At 35.2% G+C, this 23279-nt stretch overlaps 1 protein-coding gene across 4 annotated transcripts in view; it reads right to left on the minus strand.

The window, feature by feature from the left end:
* The window catches only part of Mi-2 (chromodomain-helicase-DNA-binding protein Mi-2 homolog), a 692327-nt gene that overhangs the window by 119106 nt on the left and 549942 nt on the right, over positions 1 to 23279 (minus strand). For all 4 annotated transcript variants that reach the window (XM_090390662.1, XM_090390660.1, XM_090390659.1 and 1 more), the window contains 2 exons: positions 9517 to 9714; positions 8660 to 8777 (listed from right to left, as the gene is read on the minus strand). In XM_090390662.1, coding sequence (XP_090246788.1) covers positions 8660 to 8777; positions 9517 to 9714 — 316 coding nt within the window. The remainder of the gene's footprint in view (positions 1 to 8659; positions 8778 to 9516; positions 9715 to 23279) is intronic.

The following is a 23279-nucleotide window of genomic DNA, read 5'->3' on the forward strand; positions in this document are numbered from 1 at the left end:
AAAAATCACTATTTGGCCTGAATCTGGCTTGTTCTCCTCCATGTTTCTCTTCTACAATTTTTTTCAGCTTCTTCTCAAGTCTGTTTACACAAATGTTAACTAAAACATTTAATTGATAAATTCTTCTGTAATTCTCACAGTCAGGCTCCCCCCCTTTTTTTATAGATGGGAACTATGAGAGCTCTACTGCAATTTTGGAATTCGACCTTCTGAATATGTAGAGTAACCACAACAAAACTTTTATGCTTCATATTTGTGTATTTCTGTCCAATTGGAGGCTTTGATGGCTTTCTCAACCTCAAGCATCAATATAAATATTTTCTACTTTCTGTCACTTGCTTCATTTAACAGTTTTTCAAAGTAATTATCCCAGATATCTAGAATATCTTTATCTTCAGTTTTTATATCAACTTTATCATCTTTGATTCATTTTACAGTAGTCTTCCTCCATTTCTAAGCTTTTTCAACAGTGTCTAGAAAATTTTGCCAACTTTCTGATATTTATCTTCTATATCATTACCAAAGTTTTCTCATGACTTTTGTTTAGCTGTTTTTACAGATAGCTTAGCTCTCATATACCTTATTTTCCTCTATGTCCTTTTAAGACAAATGCTAACTTATTTGCTAGGAACTTTCAGTATGCTTTATTTTTTACCACTACTACTTTAACTTCTAGTGTTCACCATGGTGTTCTTATTTTTCTAGCCTTGCACTTCATCACACGCCTTCCTAATTGAATTAATCAAATTTTTGTTCAACCCAATGAGACTCCAAGTTTGGTTGATGTTTTATAATTGTTTTATTTTCTCCTGAACAATGTATTTGTATAGTTGGTCTATAGTTTTATAAGTTACTCAACTTTAATTCTTTTAAAAACTTTCTTACTTATTGTTCTTTTCAATGATATTCATTTTTATCCTACTTAAAACTAAGAAATAATCACTCCTGGTGTACAGGATATGATAGTACTACATGAAGAACTTACCACATTACTAACTTACTATCAACAATTTTCCTCCAAATCAATCTCTCATCTGTAAAAACTCCAACATTATCAGATCTTATATTTCTGTTTTCTAATGCACTTTTTATTGTATAAATCCACCTATATCTTGGTCTTCCTCTGGGTCATTTTCCCAGAGAACACTTGTTTTGATAACTTTTCCTTTTATATTCTGTTGAAGTGACCATACCACCTGAGATTAGCTCTACTAACACATTCCTGGACACTAACAATGTTGAGTTCTTTCGTCATATATCCTAGATTTTAATATGATACTGCCATTGATGCCATCAGTTCACGCTTCTGATCTTTCTCAGGACTCTCATGTCTGTGATTTCTAGTCTTTGGTCAAGTGTTATATTTCTAACCCAGCTCTCACATTCCATAAGTTAAAATTGGTTTGTATATAGCTAATTTAGTGTTTTGACTAATTTCTCTCTTATTCCATAAACGTTTGTTTGATTGACTTCCTACCATGCCAGCTTTATTGATTCTGTTGTCTAATTCAATATTTAATTTACAATCTTCATTAAAAATCGTGCCTAAGTAGCTGAAATGTTTTACTTGTTCTATAGGTTCTCCATTCACAATGCAGTTGATATTTTCAATGCTTCTGCCTAATTTCATTGTCTTTGTCTTGTTACTGCTGACTAACATACCAAATCTATTACAACAGTTATTCAATTTAGTCAGGGAATCTTACAGACTTGTACTGGATTTATTTATAAGTATAATATCATCTACATAAAGTAAAGGGCTGAGATTAACATCTCAAACTTTGATATCAGGATTAATACCACTTTCCTTCATAACGTGATCCATATAGATAATAAATAACAGAGAAAATAATGTACAAACTGGTCTGACACCAGATTTAACATTAAACCATCTCATGTACTTCCTTCAATTCTAACTGCTGACTTACAACTCAAATAAAGACTAAGTATTGCTTGATATAATGCCCCATTGACACCATAAAACCGTAGCATTTTAAATAGCTTCTGTCTTGGCATCTTGTCATATGCCTTTTGCAGATCTACAAAACTTAAATGCAGATTTTTGTTATATTGGCATGATATCTTAACTATTTGTCATAAAGTGAAAATATGATCCTGACAGCCTCTATTTGGCCTGAATCCAGCTTGTTCTTCACCAAGCTTTTCTTTCACAATCCTTCTCAACCATTTCTCAAGTATACTTGCATAAATTTTACCAGGAACATTCATTAGAGAAACATCTCTGTAATTCTCACATCCAGTTTTATTTCCCTTTTTGTATATGGTACTATGACAGCTCTACTCCAATCATCTGAAATTCGTCCCTCTGTCCAGGCCTTCTGAAATATGCAGTGCAGCCACTGTAAGACTTTTATATCTCCATACTGAAGCATTTCTGGTTGAATATCATCTACTCCTGCTACCTTTCCACATTTCAGGCTTTTTCTAATTCAAGTATGGATATATATTCCTGATTGCATGCCTGTTGAGTGTTGTTTACACTGTGCTGTAAATGATTGTTTCCTTTAACAATTTTTCAAAGTAATTACTCCATACTTCAAGATATCTTTTTCTCCTGTTTTCATGTCACCTTTATCATCTCTAATTCTTTTTACAGCACTCTTTACTCCATTTCTGAGCTTTTTCAACAGCCCAGAATATTTTACCACCTTCTTGATATTTATTTTCTATGTACTTACGAAGTCTTCTAATGACTTTTTGTTTATCTAGTTTTATGCAGTGTTTAGCCTTCATACATTTGTCTTTGTATTCTCTATGAGCACAAGATGACTTAATAACTTCCCATGTCCACCATCGAGTTCTGATTTTTCAATCCCTACAGAACAACCTCACCACATGCTTCTCTGACTGAATCAAATCAATATTTTATTCAGGATTTGCAACTGAATCTCCACGGTTTCATTCCTGTTCTCAAACTCTTTCATTTTTTCTTGAATAATGGTTGTGTATTTTAATATACAGTTCACATTTGAGAGCTGCTCAACTTTTATTTGTTTCAAAACTTTCTTATATGTACTTCTTTTCAAATTCAATTTTATCCTGCTCAAGACTAAATGGTGATCACTTCCAATTTCAAATCCTCTGTACACTCTGGTGTCCTGCACCAGGGAGAAAACATCACTATCAACAATAACATAGTCAATGAGACTTTTCTTATTCCTTGCCTCTTCTCTGCATGTGAATTTGTGCACATTTTTATGTTGGAGACATGGTGTTAGTAATAACCAGTCCTTGTCCTGAGCAGAAATCCAACAGATATTTGCCATTATTATTAGCTTTGCTCTTTTCTCCAAATTTTCCCAAAATATTTTTGTATGTCTCACAATCATTCCCTACTCTGCTATTTAGATCCCCAACAAGGACCAACTTTTCCTTCTTCATCGTGTCAGTTGCTTTTTCTACAGCCTCAAAATATTCCTCCACTTCTACCTTAGTAGAACCTTCTGTGGGATCATAGGCACAAATAAGTCTAATTGTTCAGTTCCCCATTCTCATATTTGCCCACATTACTCTACTTGAGACTGACTGCCATTCAAGAAGATTAGCCTCGTATTTTGTGTTGAATACTATGGCTACTCCTTCTTTTCCTTGATTGTCATTGCCAGAATATAACATTTTGTATTTATTGCTCAGAAAGATCTCACCAGTTTTTATCTTTTTTGTTTCAGTCACCCCTATTATGTAGATCTGGTACTTATCTAATTCCTCAGCTAGCTCCATTTCTTTGTCATTCAGGCTTCTTATGTTGATAGTACCGATCTTTAACTCTGGTGATGTTGAGTTGGGGTGTGTTTTCAGATTTGTTCCAGTAGCTGACTTTTCGCTGTTCGCCCTGGTTCCCTGGCGAAAACAACGGGAGCCTTGTTTAACCGGACGACACCCCAGCCGGCATGAAATTTTGTAATGTCATACCATCATTTTTTATTTTGGTTTAACCAATAAGAATAGAATTTGGTCGGCTAAATCCCAAATTGCCAGCCCATCCTCGTTCGTTCAGTATCCAAGTAGATACCCAACAGGGTGCACCACGAGAAGGTGAGGATTGGACATCAGTCGGTTCTCCGCATTCCTTGAAAGGCTATGTGGAGGTCTCCTCTCAGTTATACAGCTTTGACCCATTATTATTTTTTACTTTTCTGATGTTGAAAATGGTGTTGGATTATGTTAAAATTATTGATAAAACTACAATCATCATGCAATAAGGTGAATCAATTTTTGATTCTACTTTTACATGCTTAACTTTGTAATGATTCTCTATTCATAAAGGATTTTGATAATAATGCGGCCAGTTTGCCACTCTTTTCCATGTTGGGTATTCATATGATGTTCAAATAATTATAAATGAAGGAAATTGGAAAGACTGGTTTTTGGATTTTTCTAATGTTGAGTTGGAGATTGATGTTATGCAGAAAACCGATTAGTGATTCTAACCTAATGTCCAAATTTCACCTTCTAGTGGTGCACCCTGTTAGGTATCTATCTGGATACTGAACGAATGAGGATGGGCTGGCAATTTGAGATTTAGCTGACCAAATTGCATTCTTATTGGCTTAAACCAAAATAAAAAATCATGGTACAACATGACAGAACTTCATGCTGGCTGGGGCACCGCCTGGCGAAACAAAGTCCCCGTTGTTTTCACCAGGAAACCAGGGCTAACAGCGAAAAGTCAGCTAATGGAACAAATCCAAAACACACCCCAACTCAACATAAGTGTTCAAGATTGATACTATCAACATACAAAGCCTGAATGGCAAAAAAATGGAGCTAGCTGAGGAATTGGATAAGTACCAGATCAATATAATAGGGGTGACCGAAACAAAAAAGGCAAAAACTGGTGAGATTTTTCTGAGCAATAAATACAAAATGTTATATTCAGGTAATGACAATCAAGAAAAACAAGGAGTAGCCATACTATTCAAAACAAAATACGAAGCTAATCTTCTTGAATGACAGTCAGTCTCAAGTAGAGTAATGTGGGCAAATATGAGAATGGGGAAGTGGACAATGAGTCAGCTAATGGAACAAATCCAAAACACACCCCAACTCAACATAAGTGTTCAAGATTGATACTATCAACATACAAAGCCTGAATGGCAAAAAAATGGAGCTAGCTGAGGAATTGGATAAGTACCAGATCAATATAATAGGGGTGACCGAAACAAAAAAGGCAAAAACTGGTGAGATTTTTCTGAGCAATAAATACAAAATGTTATATTCAGGTAATGACAATCAAGAAAAACAAGGAGTAGCCATACTATTCAAAACAAAATACGAAGCTAATCTTCTTGAATGACAGTCAGTCTCAAGTAGAGTAATGTGGGCAAATATGAGAATGGGGAAGTGGACAATGAGACTTATTTGTGCCTATGGTCCCACAGAAGGTTCTGCTAAGATAAAAGTGGAGGAATTTTTGAGGTTTTTAGAGAAAGCAACTGACACAATGAAAAATTGGTCCTTGTTCGGGATCTAAATAGCAGAGAAGGAAATGATTGTCAGATAAACAAAAATATTTTGGGAAAATTTGGAGAAAAGAGCAAAGCCAATAATAATGGCAAATACCTGTTGAATTTCTGGTCAGCACATGGACTGGTTATTACTAACACAATGTTCCAACATAAAAATGTACACAAATTCACATGGAGAAAAGAGGCAAGGAAAAAGAAGTCTCGTTGACTATGTTATTGTTCATAGTGATGTTTCCTCTCTGGTGCAGAACACCAGTGTGTACAAAGGATTTGAAATTGGAAGATATCACTATTTAGTCTTGAGCAGAATAAAACCGAATTTCATATTGAAAAGAATAACATGTAAGAAAGTTTTAAAGCGAATAAAAGTTGAGCAGCTCTCAGATGTGAACTGTAGACTAAAATACACAAAGATTATTGAAGAAAAAACGAAAGAGTTTGAGAACAGGAATGAAACGTTGGAGATTCAGTTGCAAATCCTGAATAAAACACTGATATGATTCAGTCAGAGAGGAATGTGGTGAGGTTCTTCTGTAAGGATAGAAAAATCCGAACTCCATGGTGGACACAGGAAATTATAAAGTCAATGAAAGAAAAGAAGAAAGACATCAAAAGTTCCTGGCACATAAATTAGCTTGTGCTCTTAGAGAATACAGAAACAAATGCAAGAAAGCTAAACACTGTGTAAAACTAGCTAAACAAAAGTCATGGAAGGACTTTGGTACGAACTAAGAAAATAAATATCAAGAAGGTGGCAAGATATTCTGGAGGTTATTGAAGAAGCTCAGAAATGAAGGAAAGAGTGCTGTAAAAGAAATTAGAGATGATAGAGATTAGTAATTGCCAACCTGATTGCCCGAGTGATTAGCGTAACTGCCCTCCAGCCAAAAGACTGCGGGTTCGAATCCTGCTGTGGGCACGAATGTTTGAAACTGTCTGTAAAAATACTAGTGGTGGTGGTGGTTAGTGGTAGATGGCATTGGTATAGTTGCAGTTCATTGTAATGAATTGAGACAGAGAGTTGTAGAGTAGATGCCTTCCCTTGAGGTGTCGAGTAATAATAATAAAGGTGACATGAAAACAGGACAAAAAGATATCCTTGAAGTATGGGGTAACTACTTCAAAAAATTGCTAAAGAAAACAAGCAGTGATGACAGCACAGAGAAATGTAATGAATTGAGACAGAGAGTTGTAGAGTAGATGCCTTCCCTTGAGGTGTCGAGTAATAATAATAAAGGTGACATGAAAACAGGACAAAAAGATATCCTTGAAGTATGGGGTAACTACTTCAAAAAATTGCTAAAGAAAACAAGCAGTGATGACAGCACAGAGAAAAAACACTGACCAGGCATGCAGTCAGGAATGCATATCCATACATGAAACAGGAAAAGCCTGAAATGTGGAAAGGTAGCAGGAACAGATGATATTCAACCAGAAATGCTTAAGTATGGAGGTATAAAAGTCAAACAGTGGCTGCACTGCATAGTTCAGAAGGCCTGGACAGAGGGACGAATTCCCTCTTGATGATTGGAGTAGAGCTCTCATAGTACCCACATATAAAAAGGGAAATAAAACTGAATGTGAGAATTACAGAGGTATTTCTCTACTGAGTGTTCCTGGTAAGATATATGCAAGTATACTTGAGAAACAGTTGAGAAGGATTGTGGAAGAGAAGCTTGGTGAAAGACAAAGCTGGATTCAGGCCAAATAGAGACTGTTTGGATCAGATTTTCACTTTATGACAAATAGTTGGGAAATCATGGAAATATAACAAAGATCTGTATTTAAGTTTTGTAGATCTAAAAAATGCATATGACAAGGTGCCAAGAGAGAGAGAAGCTATTCAAAACGCTACAGTTATATGGTGTCAATGAGGCACTATATCAAGTAATACTTAGTCTTTATTTGAGTTGTAAGTTAGAATTGAAGGAAGTACAGTTAATACCACTTTCCTTCACATTATGAAAGAAAGTGGTATTAAACCTGATATCAAAATTGGAGATGTTAATCTCAGCTCTTTGCTATATGCAGATGATGCATAAATAACTTCTAAATAAATCTGCTACAAGTCTGCAAAATTCTCTGACTAAAGTGAATAATTGTTGTAATAGTATGGTATGAAGGCCAGCATTAAAAAGACAAAGATAATGAAAATAGGCAGAAACATTGAAAATATCAACTGCATTGTGAATGGAGAACCTATAGAACAAGAAAAACATTTCAGCTACTTAGGCACGATTTTTAGTGAAGATTGTTAATTAAATATGGAAATAGACAACAGAATCAACAAAGCTGAAATGGTGGGAAGTCAACTGAATAAATTTATATGGGATAAGAGAGAAATTAGCCAAAACACTAAATTAGCTGTATACAAGACAGTGTTCAAGCCAATTTTAACTTATGGATCTGAGAGCTAGGTCAGAAGTAAAACACTTGACCAAAGACTAGAGATCACAGACATGAGAGTCTTGAGAAAGATCAGAGGCATGAACAGATGGCATCAGTGGCAGTATCATATTAAAAATGAGGATATTAGGAAAGAACTTGACATTGTCAGCATCCAGGAATGCGTTAGCAGAGCTAATCTCAGGTGGTATGGTCACTTAAACAGAATGGGAGAGGAAAGATTAGCAAAACAAGTGTTCTCTGCCCGGTTGGCAGGAAAAAGACCCAGAGGAAGTCCAAGATACAGGTGGATTAACACAGTAAAAAGTGCCTTAGAAGATAGAAATATAAGATCTGACTGAGTTGGAGTCTTGACAGGTAACAGACTGATTTGGAGGAAAATTGTAGATAGGAAGTTAGTAATGATGTAATTTTTCATGTAGTACTATCATATCCTGTACACCCCTTGAGGGTATATATCAGGAATTTGATGATGATGATGATGATGATAATAGACACTGGAATGACTGATTTTTCAATTGTGGGTTGAAAAGATCAGATAATCAGAAGGTTGAATATTTACATTGGAAATCTGAAGAATTTCATAATTTCCACACAAGAACAATGTTGTTGAATAACTAATGATAAAAAAAAAATAATAATATAAAAAAGGGATTTTAATTAAGCTAATGCAACTGGCATAAATATATTTATTCTAAATTGCTGTGAATAAATAGCATAAAAACTACAGACTCTTTAAGAAAAATATCTAAAATGAAGTCTACCTGGTTTGTCTGGCAAGTCAACTTCCATTGGTTCTTCTTTGTCTTTAGCAGAAGTAACTTCAGTTTTTATTTCTTTCCTAACCTCTTCTAATTTCTGTGGTGATGACAGCCTGCTTTCCTGCAAACATTTAAGAAAAAATGATTAAAAATGTCATAATTAATAATCTAGATTGTTATAAAAAAAAAGGATCAGTCAGGCTTTATCTCCAGAATGGGTTTTTACCTCAGAGGTATTTAAATATAGCTATTTAAAAAAAAATGAAAAGGACAACAGTGTTATAAATCCATTATCTGACATTATTATACAAGAGGATGCCAAGCTCGTATATAGGATAAATGTGAAATTTAAATATTATTAAAATTTTGGAAACTGGCATATAGACCAATGTAACAGAATGGCAATATTCTCTCAGGATCTTACAGAACTCTTGAAGTCCACCTCATCAACATACAAAGATAACACAAAGCAGGACTTTTATGAAGGTTTAATAGATTCAAGTATACAGATACCTGCAAAAGAGTATCTGTACGCTTGAAAGAGCAGGAAAATGATCCAAAGTAACACTACACACTTCTAAGACACTTTAACACGCAAGATAATCCCTTCATTTAGCTAGACTATTACATAGCATATTATTAAATGCCTTGTTGGTAACATTAACGAAATATCGAAGAGAACACTTTTCTGATATCAAATTCTAATTTCTCTTTTCATGCAAGCTAATCAATCAAGATGAAAATTTATAACGTGCTACTGTTGACCCATAGCCATAATCAAACAGTATCAGTTCATTACTGAAATAACAAAAATTAACTCTTTTTATACGTTTCTTTTTTCATTTCACTGAATATATTACCTCAGTGCTTTCATCAGGACGAACATCTTCTTTACCATTATCTTCAGATGGTGCTGGAGTAGGAGCAGGGGTTGAAGCTTTGCTGTCATTTGGTGTAGTACCAGTAGTCACTGCTAAATTTGATGCACTATCAGAATGTGGTGGTAATTCTTCTGGTAACATACTCCAAAGTCCATTAATGTGCTCAAATTCTTGCACCTAGATAGAAAAAGAAAGTTTAAGGAAGAACATGCTGTGAAAGGAATAGTTTGTTACAGAATGCTTGGCGGTGTTATATAGATTCTGTTTCCTTGCCTATTTCTGTAGCCTTGTCTTTTTGTTGCTGGTTTTGATACAGAATTTGCCATAGCAATATGACTTTAATTTGATTAAAGACTATTGAAGAGCATAGCGGGATTTATTTAAAATGACAGCATAATCCAAATTGGGCAAAGAATTAAAATCCCCATTTGAATATCAAGTTCATACTATAGTTCTTATAGAGCATAAACAAAAGAGGAGAGAGTTTACAATATTGTCTTACATAAATCAACATCAAACTATTTTCTTATACATAATTATAATTATAACTTAATTTATAATTCTTAAAATTCTAACATTTCAACTTAAGTATAATCCTAAGATTGTAAGACTGTAAATTACGTGTTCTTCTGGCAAGTTTATTTACCTGTTTTGGGGATGTTAAATTTGAGTTTCAGGAGGAAAAACCCTGCCACCTTTGTATGAGATCAGGAGGAGTGTAATGAGAGAGCTCAATGTAAACAAGAGATCTGAGAACGTAAGAAGAGACATGAAAGATGAGAGCTGCTGACGACAGTAGGATATAACAGAGAGGGAGATAGGTGAGTGAATATGAATGGACAGCAGGAAAAAAGGTATGAGAATAGAGGGTTAAAAGATGAGAATGAGTGAACTGTATGCAAGAGGAAATAGATGGAGGATTTGGGAAGGGCAGGGAAATACCAAATAGGAAAAGTGCACAAAGGAAATAGTAGTGAATGTATAATCAATTTAAGGAGGGTGACCTGGGAGCAGATTGTGGCATATAAAATAGGTACACTATGATAAAGACAAGGGATAAGGCATTGCCTTGATCAATTGCCTTTATCACTCACTTCTGTTACAGAAACAGAGATGAAGATATAAGGTGTTTTCTGACAGGATAGAAAGGGCAAGAGGGGAGAGGTGAAGTGCAAATGATGATAACAAAAGAACTGTGAGTAGACAAAGTGTAGATGCAGGCAGAAAATAACTGGTAGTGGTTTTTGAGGCAGTATGGTATAAGGCAAATGACCACATTATTTCTTTAGTGGGATGATCATTATCTAGGAGCATGGAAAATGCATTTCTTCAGAAACCACTTTAGACAACATGTAGAGGAGAAAACAAGGATCAAGAGTCTCTCTGATTTTGATCACTGCATCAAAGGATGTTATTGTGAATGAGATATCAAGCCTGCTTCCAGATGATGAAATGACCATGAGATTATCACCTGGCTAGATGGCTGCCAACCACATGAGGGTGTTCTAATAAATGAAGGGTCAGATAATTGAAATATAATTACATGTCATTGTTCCAGAAGTTGGCTGACATACAACAGTCAGTTAATTGGAGAGCTGTTTTGAAAGTTGGATAAATGGTAGATTACTGTATTATTATGATCTGATATTTTGGGGGATGTAACTATATTATTATTATTATTGTATAGGTGCCTCCATGGAGTACAAAAACTCATTGTGGGAGATCCCAAACTATCTACACACTATCATACCTCTCCTTGAACCCATTAACAGACAAAGCACTCACAACTGACTCTGGCAAATGATCCCACTCATTCACAACCCTCCAAGCAAAAAAATCTAGTCCTCACATTCCTACTAACCATATCTTTATTCAACTTGCAGGGATGACCCATTGTTCTAATCTCTCCAGCAAAGTGTCGAAACATTTCCCTTGCATCAATCCTATAAAATCCTTTAAGCAATTTAAATGTTTCTATCATACCCACTCTTTTTCTCTTATCAACCAACTTGTGCAATCCATATACCCTCAATCTATCTTCATAGGGAACATTCCACAGACCACTCACCATCTTGGTCACTCGCCTCTGAATCTTCTCCACTGCTTACACATCCCAAAAAAACCAGGGGACCAGACATGAGCACAGTAATCCAGATGTGCACATATCAAGTTCATATTAAGAGAATTTTTTTTGATAGCCAAGCAATCTGATGGGCTACCTTAGTAATAAGTCCTCTAAGCTTTAACTCTTTGTCTACCGCCACCCTTAAATCTCTAGCTCCCTGTATTTCGTGGAGTACAGTGCCATCAATGTGATACACAGCTTGTAATCTGTTTATCCCAAAATGCATAATTTTACATTTCTCCACATTAAACTGATACTCATTATCTTTGGCCCATACTGATAGCCTATTTAAATCTTCCTGAAAGCTCTCCACATTGACCGATTAACTATTACTGTACCTAATTTTGAATCATCAGCAAACAACTGAATATTTCCTTTCAAGTTATTTCCTATATGTTTATGTACAAATTAAACAACAATGGTCCAAGCACTGAACCTTGTGGCACACCACTACTCACCTGTTTTCACCTTTATTCTGCCTTTCCATATACCACTTTTTTATTATCTGTCCAGCAGCCACCTTTTTTATCCATTTAACCAGCGTCATATCCATCCACATCTGTTCTAATTTGTTAACAGAGCTCCATGTGGTATTCTGTCAAATGTCTTTGCAAAATCCAACAGAATCACTGTATAGCCATTTCCTTTATTTAACTATGCTGTTACTCTATTGTTAAGAAATTTGCTAAGGCATGACCGACTCTTCACAAAGCTATGTTGACCCTCATACAGTATCATATTTTTATCTACCATTCTTGGATTTTCTTTCTTATCAATTTTTTCAGTACTTTTATCACCACACCTGAGATACTGATTGGTCTATAATTTTCTACTGCAGTCTTAGAACCTCTCAAGTCAAGAACGAATGGTCACTTTCACCAATTGGAGGCAATACTGTTACCTTGGTTATGGATAGCAATTCCTGATTTTATGATTAGGTCCAATGTTCTTCCACTCCTAGTCCCTTTCATCACATGCTGACTTAAGTAATTACAGCAATCCCTCGATTAATGCATCTCCAACTAGTGAGTCATTTTTTTTCAATACCAAAATGCAATTAATACACCTCTAAAATTTAATTAGTGTGCAAATATACATCTTAAAAATAAATGTTACAGATTTTAAAAATTTCCAATCTATACATTTTTTTATGGTTATTTTAAAAAATCACTCACCAGGATGACATAACTTAGTTACTGATTTAAAACATTTTAGAAAGTAATTTTTAATAGGATTCTATACTATTTTAATGTACACTATGTTCCAAATTTACTGCCAAAATTTATGTCGTCTGCTAATTACACAGCATTTTGCTGATCGTATCTGTTGCCCCCTTTGCAACTGTTTTCCTTAATTTTTTATTTTAAAGTATTTTCCCAGAGGTGCTTAAGGGTCAAAGCTGTATAACTGAGAGGAGACCTCCACATAGCCTTTAAAGGAATGCGGAGAACCGACCAGAGCTTCTGACCTAATGTCCAATCCTCACCTTCTCGTGTTGCACACTGTTGGGTACTTACTTTGATACTGAATGAACGAGGATGGGCTGGCAATTTGGGATCTAGCCGAACAAATTGTATTCTTATTGGTTAAACCAAAATAAAAAAATGATGGTACAACATGACAAAATTTCATGCCGGCTGGGGCGTCGCCCGGTTAAACAAGGCCCCCGTTGTTTTCGCCAGGGAACCAGGGCGAACAGCGAAAATTCAGCTACTGGAACAAATCTGAAAACAAACCCGAAATCAACAACACCAGAGTTAAAGATCGGTACTATCAACGTAAGAAGCCTGAATGGCAAAGAAATGGAGCTAGCTGAGGAACTAGATAAGTACCAGATCGACATAATAGGAGTGACTGAAACAAAAAAGACCAAAACTGTTAAGATTTTTCTGAGCAATAAATACAAAATGTTATATTCAGGCAATGATAATCAAGGAAAAGAAGGAGTAGCCATAGTATTCAACACAAAATACGAGGCTAATCTTCTTGAATGGCACCCAGTCTCAAGTAGAGTAATGTGGGCAAATATGAGAATGGGGAACTGGACAATGAGACTTATTTGTGCCTATGGTCCCACAGAAGGTTCTACTAAAGTAGAAGTGGAGGAATTTTTTGATGCTTTAGAAAAAGCAACTGACACAATGAAAAAGGAAAAGGTGGTCCTTGTTGGGGATCTAAATAGCAGAGTAGGAAATGATTGTGAGACATAAAAATTTTTTGGGAAAATTTGGAGAAAAGAGCAAAGCTAATAATAATGGCAAATATCTGTTGGATTTCTGCTCTGGACATGGACTGGTTATTACTAACACCATGTTCCAACATAAAAATGTGCACAAATTCACATGGAGAGAAGAGGCTAGGAATAAGAAAAGTCTCATTGACTTTGTTATTGTTGATAGTGATGTTTTCTCCCTGGTGCAGGACACCAGAGTGTACAGAGGATTTGAAATTGGAGGTGATCACTATTTAGTCTTGAGCAGGATAAAATTGAATTTCATATTGAAAAGAATAACATGTAAGAAAGTTTTAAAGCGAATAAAAGTTGAGCAGCTCTCAGATGTGAACTGTACACTAAAATACAGAAAGATTATTGAAAAGAAAATGAAAGAGTTTGAGAACAGGAATCAAACCTTGGAGATTCAGTGGCAAACTCTGAAGAAAACATTGATTCTGCCAGAGAGGCATGTGGTGAGGTTGTGTGCAAGGATAAAAAAATCTGAACTCCCTGGTGGACACAGGAAGTTAAAGAGGCAGTGAAGAAAAAGAAGAAAGCATATCAAAAGTTCCTGACAAATAAGTCAGCTTTCACTCTTACAGAATACAGAGACAAATGTAAGAAAGTTAAACAGTGTAAAACAAGCTAAACAAAAGTCATGGGAGGACTTTGGCAAGAATATAGAAAGTAAATATCAAGAAGGTGGCAAAATATTCTGGAGGTGGTTGAAGAAGCTTAGGAATGGAGGAAAGAGTTCTGTAAAAGGAGTTAGAGATGATAAAGGTGACATGAAAACAGGAGAAAAAGATATCCTTGAAGTATGGAGTAATTACTTTGAAAAACTGCTAAATGAAACAAGCAGTGATGACAGCACAATGATAAAAAACACTGACCAGGCATGCAGTCAGGAATACATATCTATACTTGAAGTAAAAAAAAGCCATCAAAGGCTTGAAATGTGGAAAGGCAGCAGGAGTAGATGATATTCGACCAGAAATGCTGAAGTATGGTGGTATAAAAGTCTTACAGTGGCTGCACTGAATAGTTCAGAAAGCCTGAACAGCGGGACGAATTCCCGATGATTGGAGTATGGCTCTCATAGTACCATATATAAAAAGGGAAATAAAACTGAATGTGAGAATTACAGAGGTATTTCACTACTGAGTGTTCCTGGCAAGATCTATGTAAGTATACTTGAGAAATGGTTGAGAAGAATTGTGGAAGAAAAGCTTGGTGAAGAACAAGCTGAATTCAGGCCAAATAGAGGCTGTCAGGATCAGATCTTCACTTTACGACAAATAGTCGAGAAAGCATGGGAATATAACAAAGATCTGTATTTAAGTTTTGTCGATTTGGAAAAGGCATATGACAAGGTGCCAAGAGAGAAGCTATTCAATACGCTACAGTTATATGGTGTGAATGGGGCATTATATCAAGCAATACTTAGTCTTTATTTGAGTTGTAAGTCAGCATTATCCCCTCTGTTATTCATTATCTATATGGATCACATTATGAAGGAAAGTGGTATTAAACCTGATATCAAAATTGGAGATGTTAATGTCAGCTCTTTGCTTGCGGATGATGTTATACTTCTAAATAAATCCGCTACAAGTCTGCAAGATTCTCTGACTAAATTGAATAGCTGTTGTAATAGATATGGTATGAAGGTCAGCAATAAAAAGACAAAGACAATGAAAATAGGCAGAATCATTGAAAATGTCAACTGTGTTGTGAATGGAGAACCTGTGGAACAAGTAAAACATTTCAGCTACTTAGACACAATTTTTACTGAAGATGGTAAATTAAATATAGAAATAGACAACAGAATCAGCAAAGCTGGTATGGTGGGAAGTCAATTAAATAAATTCATATGGAATAAGAAAGAAATTAGTCGGAACACTAAATTAGCTCTATACAAGACAGTGTTCAAACCAGTTTTAACGTATGGATCTGAGATCTGGGTCAGAAGTAAAACACTTGACCAAAGACCGCAGATATGAGAGTCCTGAGAAAGATTAGAGGCATGAACAGATGGCATCAATGGCAATATCATATTAAAAATGAGGATATTAGGAAAGAACTTGACATTGTCAGCATCCAGGAATGCGTTAGCAGAGCTAATCTCAGGTGGTATGGTCACTAAAATAGAATGGGAGAGGAAAGATTAGCAAAACAAGTGTTCTCTGCCAGGTTGGCAGGAAAACGACCCAGAGGAAGACCAAGATATAGGTCGATTGATACGGTACAAAGTGCCTTAGACGATAGAAATATAAGATCTGATAATGTTGGAGTCTTGACAAGTAACAGACTGATTTGGAGGAAAATTGTAGATACGAAGTTAGTAATGATGTAGTTTTTGCATGTAGTACTGTCATATCCTGTACACCCCTTGAGGGTACATGGCAGGAATTTGATGATGATGATGAAGTATTTTCCCAACCTTTCATTATGAGTAAAAGAATTAGTGAGCAAAAAAGTGGAAGTGTGAAAAAAAATTCGAAAAATAATCTCATTGGAAGAAATCTTGAAATAATAAAGAAAATGAACAAGGTGAGTCCAGAGCAAATATAAGAACAAGAATACAAAATGGGTGAATCAACTATAAGAGCAATTTTAAGCAAAGCTACTGAATACAAAAAAAAAAAAAGTAAGGCTGCTTCAAGTTCATCATGCATGCATGCATGCAAACCACTCAAAATCAAAGTATTATAATGATTGAATTAGAGAGACTCCTTTCTATATGGATTGAAAATTGTAACCAAAAATGGATCCTGCTAAGCACTGACCTTATTAAATCAAGCATCAATTAGTGTCTTTACAACCTTGAAAGAAAGGACTATTAATGATGGAAAATAGAATTGCATGCTAGTGCTGGGCGGTTGGAGCGTTTCAAAAAGAGAAATAGCCTACATAATGTTCGAATTACAAGTGAAGCTTCAAGTACAGATAAGGAGGTGGCCACAAATTATCCAGAGATTTTGAAGAAAATTGTGGAAAGGGGAAGGGGGGGGGGGGGCTATTGTGACTGACAAATATTTAATGTCGATGAAACTGTCCTTTTTTGGAAACAAATGCCTTCCAAAATATTTCTGACCCAAATCAGAGAAATCTCAGCCTGGTTATAAAGTTGCAAAGTTGAATGATATTATTGCTAGCAATATGCGAGCTGTTTGGAAGAACATTCTTCCACATTATGCAAATGATTTTAGAGACTTTTCAAATGAAATGGATAATGTTGTTGAGGAAATTGCCAATATCAGGTGTTTTAATGAGATTGACAATGATAATGTCTAAGAGTTAATTAAAACTCATTCTGAAGAACTGAGTGATTCTGACCTGCTAAATTTAGATGCACAGTGGGAAGAATATGAATAAAATTTAAATCACTGATAGCAGCCAAAAGAGATTTTACATAAAAATTTGGAAAATATTTTTCATACAATCGAAGTTTTTAAGCAGCAATGCTTAGAGGCTGACCCTGATGAAGAGAGAAGCAGTAAAATTTGCAGAAGAGTAGAAGAGGAAATAGGGCCATACCGTCAGTTGTATGGGAAAAAAAAAAGAAACAGAATGCTCAATTCTTTGTTAAGAAGTAGAATAATAAATTTATATTCAGAATATACTTTATTGCCATTCAGCTTCATGGTTTTCCTTTAACTATGCCCTGAGATATATCCTGATTCTTTTATAAAAAAATTAAGGGTCAAAAAAGAAATTTGAAAGAACGAATTATACTTTTCCGCATAGGTTATTATATTTGATTAGTGCATTTTTAATTAATATGCCTGTTTTAAAGAATGCATTAATTGAGGGATTGCTGTATCTCTCAGCAGGTATATAAATTCTATTTTCTTCCTTCCAGTCTATATCTCCATAGTTGAAGTCCCCCATAATAATTACCCGACCTGTGCTCATTGTACTAATTTGGCGATGCACGTCTTCCAGATCATCTGTGTAATTCCCTGGCCGATAGCAACAACCAATTGTATATTTTGCCTTATTGCCCTTAATCCCACACTAGACTGCTTCAATTGAACAACCACCTCTATTACTAAACCCTTTACATTCTATCCCTGTAACTATATCATCTGCTATTATCTAAGTCTCACTGATGCGTATAACTTTTGGTGAGGTTGCACCAATCAATGCCAAAAACTCCTCCCTCTTGTTCTTGATACTTCTGGCATTAGTATATAGAAACTGCAACATCCCTTTTATGACCCCACCCAGCTTTACTTCCTGAATTTACTACCCTATTCAATATTTTTGCTTGAGAGACTAAATTCTGCACTTGGTCATTCTCACACTCATTGCCTCGTGGATGCCTTCACACAAACTTACCTGCTTCCATTCTAATGCTAATTGCTTATGTTTTCCTGAATTTGTGCTTCAGCATGCTCAATAAATTTGGGGGTTAGGTTTCTCTCTAGAAACCTAATCCCCAAAACCATTTAGATGCAGTCCATCAGCACTGTACAATCTTTCCATCAAATACAGACCACAGATCCACAAATCCCACATCATTGTTTCTACACAACCTACATATCGATTCATTAGTTAGCAACATCCTCTTCCTTAGCTTGCCTCTATCATAGCATTGGCAGGAGACTTACAATCTTCACCTTCTTGATCTTCAGTTTTGCTTTTTCTAACAACTCCTTTACATCCTCCCTTATAGAATACTTTTCGCCCCTGAAATCAATTGTGACAACCAAGATAATCATTTCTTTCGAATTACCTTTTTGCATCTGGATGGTGGGACTAATATCATGAATTTTTGCCGCAGGGAAAACGCGACTTTGTAACACTTTCGTTAAGTACTCTGATCACTGAGTCTCCGTAAATAATTTTTTCCTTAACTTGTTTTTCTTTTTTGTTCACTTGGTCTTTATTACTACTTTGGGCTGCCTGCTTCTTTCTCTTCTCAGTCCTGCCCAGCTCTTGCTGCTTCTACAATTTTTCAGTTTCACACTTTGTCCTGTGAAGTTTAACATTCAAGCATGCTCTTTCTTTATTAATGTCCATATCATTCTCCTCTAATTTCTCGGCTGCACGTTTGACACTAATATCATTTTCCACCCTACTGTTGATACTGTCTACTCTATTAACATTTGCTGTTCTCGTCACCTAATAGGCACTCACTTTTGAAACATTTAATACAAACTCTCTCTCCAGTTACAATTTCCTTCCACATATCCTTTAATTTTCTCAAAGAATACATTTCACCTACACTGCACAAAATTCCAGAAATTCAAATCACCTGACAATGTGGTCTTTGCTGCCATATTTCTACCATGAATTAGCGACATATCAACAAATTGTATTAAAAAAATTACAAGTTTTTCCTACAAACTAACAGCTCAGTCAGTCAAACATTCATTTAAAAGAAAAACCACACTAAGTTAACCCTAATACTATCAATTAAAATATGAAACAGCTACTTTTCTTTCAGGAGCACTACAATCAACTCCACACATACACATAATGTGCCACCTAATTGTAAATATTAAAAAATAAACAAATAATAAAAAAAAAAAAAAAACAACTAAGAAATGCAAATATTTGATGATTTCCAAAATTTTGAGCATAGACAGTTCATTATTCAGGCTAAGGTTTGGATAGTGGAAGGATCTCAGCACTTTCTTCAAAAAGATGTGTAAATTTAAGAATATTTGTAGAATAATTTAGTATTATTTCAGAGGTTCCTGCCAGTATTGATAATCCCATGGCCAGATATGTAATGACTTTTAGATTCAACATAGGACTGATGTTCAAAAATATGTTGTGATAGACTGGCCTGTTTCATTACAGTAAGATAACTTGCAACTACATGGAAGTGAAGACTAGTAAAATAAGGATTGTCAGTAAAGGTTGCACTTTATCCTTTAGAGAGGGGAAGAAAACTTATTTGATTAATACTTCAAATGTGGTTGAAAGAAAGATACAATTTCCTAAGGATAAGAGCAACATGTTCAGAAGTGCATTTAATATAAGGGATGAATATTCTGAGGTGACTCTTCTTGTTGAATTAAGAGAAAAATATCCCCTCCTCCCCAATCATTTTTGGAGTATAACCATTGCTAGAGGAGGTTTGTTTGATGGTAGAACTATCTTGTTGAAGAGATCTGGATGAAGACCAGACAAAATGAATTCTTGACAGAAGACATTTAATAATATTAAATTTCTGTAAGGAATGATGTGCTGATATTTGATGAACATAGCAACTGCTTGTGCCAGACTGAAGTGGACAGTGAGCACATTAGGATATATGAAAGGATAGAGTTCTATGTGATGCTATTTCTAGAGTAAATTTGATTCTGGCATGCAGATTATTTATTTTTTGTAAGAAGGCATCTAATCCTTGATGTGACTTTATCCACATTGCAAAAATGTTGTCAATGTAGTGAATCCAAAAGGAAAGTTTTGGGATCAATGGTAGAGATTTTTCTTCCATATGTTCTAAGTAAAATTTGGCCTAGATATAAAAATAACGGATATAACAATAATACCTAACGTTGCATTAATACAAGAAAGAAGAAATTTGGGGGGTCGTCTTATACAACCGACATAAGCTTAAAACCTAAAAATAGCCTAAAATTTAGGCCTCGCCTTATATGCCGACATATACAGTAATTACAGTTTATTAAACATTTCTTTCCTGTGTTAATGTGTAATTTATGATACTTTTATAGACTCAACACAGTTAAATCTTCATTTGATTAAGATTAAAAAAACGTTTGTTTCAATTTTTTAATACTTCTTAATCTACCATCCTGAAGAGGACCACTGGTTCTTAGTGCATGAAACTAATTGGTGCATAATCTGCTTGTACATAAACAATAATAATTATTAAAAACAAATTTTCTTGCTAAACCTGTAGATGTCAAGTTAATTCTGCTTCGTTAGGGAATTTCTTCTGTAATTCCACATGGAGTTTTATTTCCTCTTTTTATAGATGGGTACTACAGACAGCTCTACTCAAATCTAGAATTTGTCCTTCTGATCGTGCAAGTTCTAGACTGGAGTAGAAGGACAAATTCTAGATTGGAGTAGAGCTAGAATCTCGAATTTGTCCTTCTGATCATGCTTTCCAAACCATGAGGTTTTAGGATGGGTGCACTAAATTTTTACAGTACAAGCTAACATAACTGAAGATTAAACAATGTGAATGAGAAGGTAAAAATGTGATCAATGTAGTGTAGCATTGTCTAATTTGTGCTAAAGTTCAAATGATGTTTATAGACTTTTTTTTTTTTATTTTTAATTTAGGTCAGTTATTAAGAACTATTTTCCACAGAGAGGATAACTGTAGCCTATCAGATCTACTGAGAATGATATAGGAAGATTTCATAGCTGTCTTTGTACAAAATGTATATTCTATAAATACTTTCACGGGAAAGGTTCATCTGAAACAACATCAACAATTCTCCCACCCTGTACTAAGCCCATTGGAACATGTACAGCTGCCGCATAACATCCTTTTACAGTACACCTCGAAACCCACAAAACAAGTTTCTTCTCCTTCTCATTCAAACCTGCCACTACAGCACTGTGGAACAGTCTTCCCCTGATGTATTTACCAAGGAATACAATATACAGGTGTTCAAATCAAATGTAAACAAGTTTCTCCTTTCACAACACCAGATTTAACATTAAACCATCTTCCTGTACTTCCTTCAATTCAATTGATATAATGCCCCATTGACACCATATAACTGTAGCGTATTGAATAGCTTCTCTCTTGGCACCTTGTCATATGCCTTTTACAGATCTACAAAACTAAAATACAGATCTTGTTATATTCCTATGATTTCTTAACTATTTGACATAAAGTGAAAACATGATCCTGACAGCCTCTATTTGGCCTGAATCCAGCTTGTTCTTCACTAAGCTTTTCTTCTACAATCCTTCTCAACCATTTCTCAAGTATACTTGCATATAATCTCACATTCAGTTTTATTTCCCTTTTTACATATGGGTACTATAAGAGCTCTACTCCAATCATCTGGAATTTGTCCCTCTGTCCAGGTCTTTCGAACTATGCAGTACAGCCACGGTAAGACTTTTATACCACCATACTTCAGCATTTCTGGTCGAATATCATCTACAATTGCTGCCTTTCCACATTTCAAGCCTTTGATGGCTTCAAGTATGGATATGTATTCCTGACTGTATACCCGTTGAGTGTTTTTTACCATTGTGCTATCACTGCTTGATTCATTTAGCAATTTTTCGAAGTAATTACTCCATACTTCAAGGATATCTTTTTTCTCCCATTTTCATATCACCTTTATCATCTCTAACTCCTTTTACAGCACTCGTTCCTCAATTTCTAAGCTTCTTCAAGAATCTTCAGAATATTTTGCCACCTTCTTGATATTTATTTACATGGTTCTTACCAAAGTCCTCCCATGACTTTTTTTAGCTAGTTTTACACAGTGTTTAGCTTTCTTACATTTGTCTCTGTATTCTCTAAGAGCACAAGCTGACTTATTTGCCAGGAATTTTTGATATGCACCCTCTTTTTTCCTTCACTGCATCTTTAACTTCCTGTGTCCACCATGGAGTTCTAATTTTTCTATCCTTTCAGACAACCTCACCACATGCCTCTCTGGCTGAATCAATTAGGGTTTTCTTCAAGGCTTGCCACTCTATCTCCAAGATTTGGTTACTTTTCTCAAACTCTTTCATTTTTTCTTCAATAAGCTTTGTATACTTTAGTCTACAGTTCACATCTGAGAGTTGCTCAACTTTTATTTGCTTTAAAACTTTCTTTCATGTTATTCTTTTCAATATAAAATTCAATTTTATCCTGCTCAAGACTAAATAGTGATCACTTCTACTTTCATCTCCTCTGTACACTCTGGTGTCCTGCACCAGGGAGAAAACATCACTATCAACAATAACATAGTCAATGAGACTTTTCTTATTCCTAGCCTCTTCTCTCCATGTGAATTTGTGCACATTTTTATGTTGGAACATGGTGTTAGTAATAACCAGTCCATGTCCTGAGCAGAAATCCAACAGGTATTTTCCATTATTATTAGCTTTGCTCTTTTCTCCAAATTTTCCCAAGATATTTTTCTATGTCTGACAATCATTTCCTACTCTGCTATTTAGATCCCCAACAAGCACCAACTTTTCCTTTTTCATTGTGTCAGTTGCTTTTTCTAAAGCCTCAAAACATTCCTCCACTTCTACCTTAGTAGAACCTTCTGTGGGACCATAGGCACAAATAAGTCTCATTGTCCAGTTCCCCATTCTCATATTTGCCCACATTACTTGAGATTGCCTGCCATTCAAGAAGATTAGCCTCGGATTTTGTGTTGAATACTATGGCTACTCCTTCTTTTCCTTGATTATCATTGCCTGAATATAACATTTTATATTTATTGCTTAGAA

Source organism: Typopeltis vanoorti, chromosome 3, assembly GCF_054136105.1.
Source record: "Typopeltis vanoorti isolate ZY-2024b chromosome 3, IOZ_Tvanoo_1.0, whole genome shotgun sequence".
In the NCBI taxonomy this organism is placed as follows: Eukaryota; Metazoa; Arthropoda; class Arachnida; order Uropygi; family Thelyphonidae; genus Typopeltis; species Typopeltis vanoorti.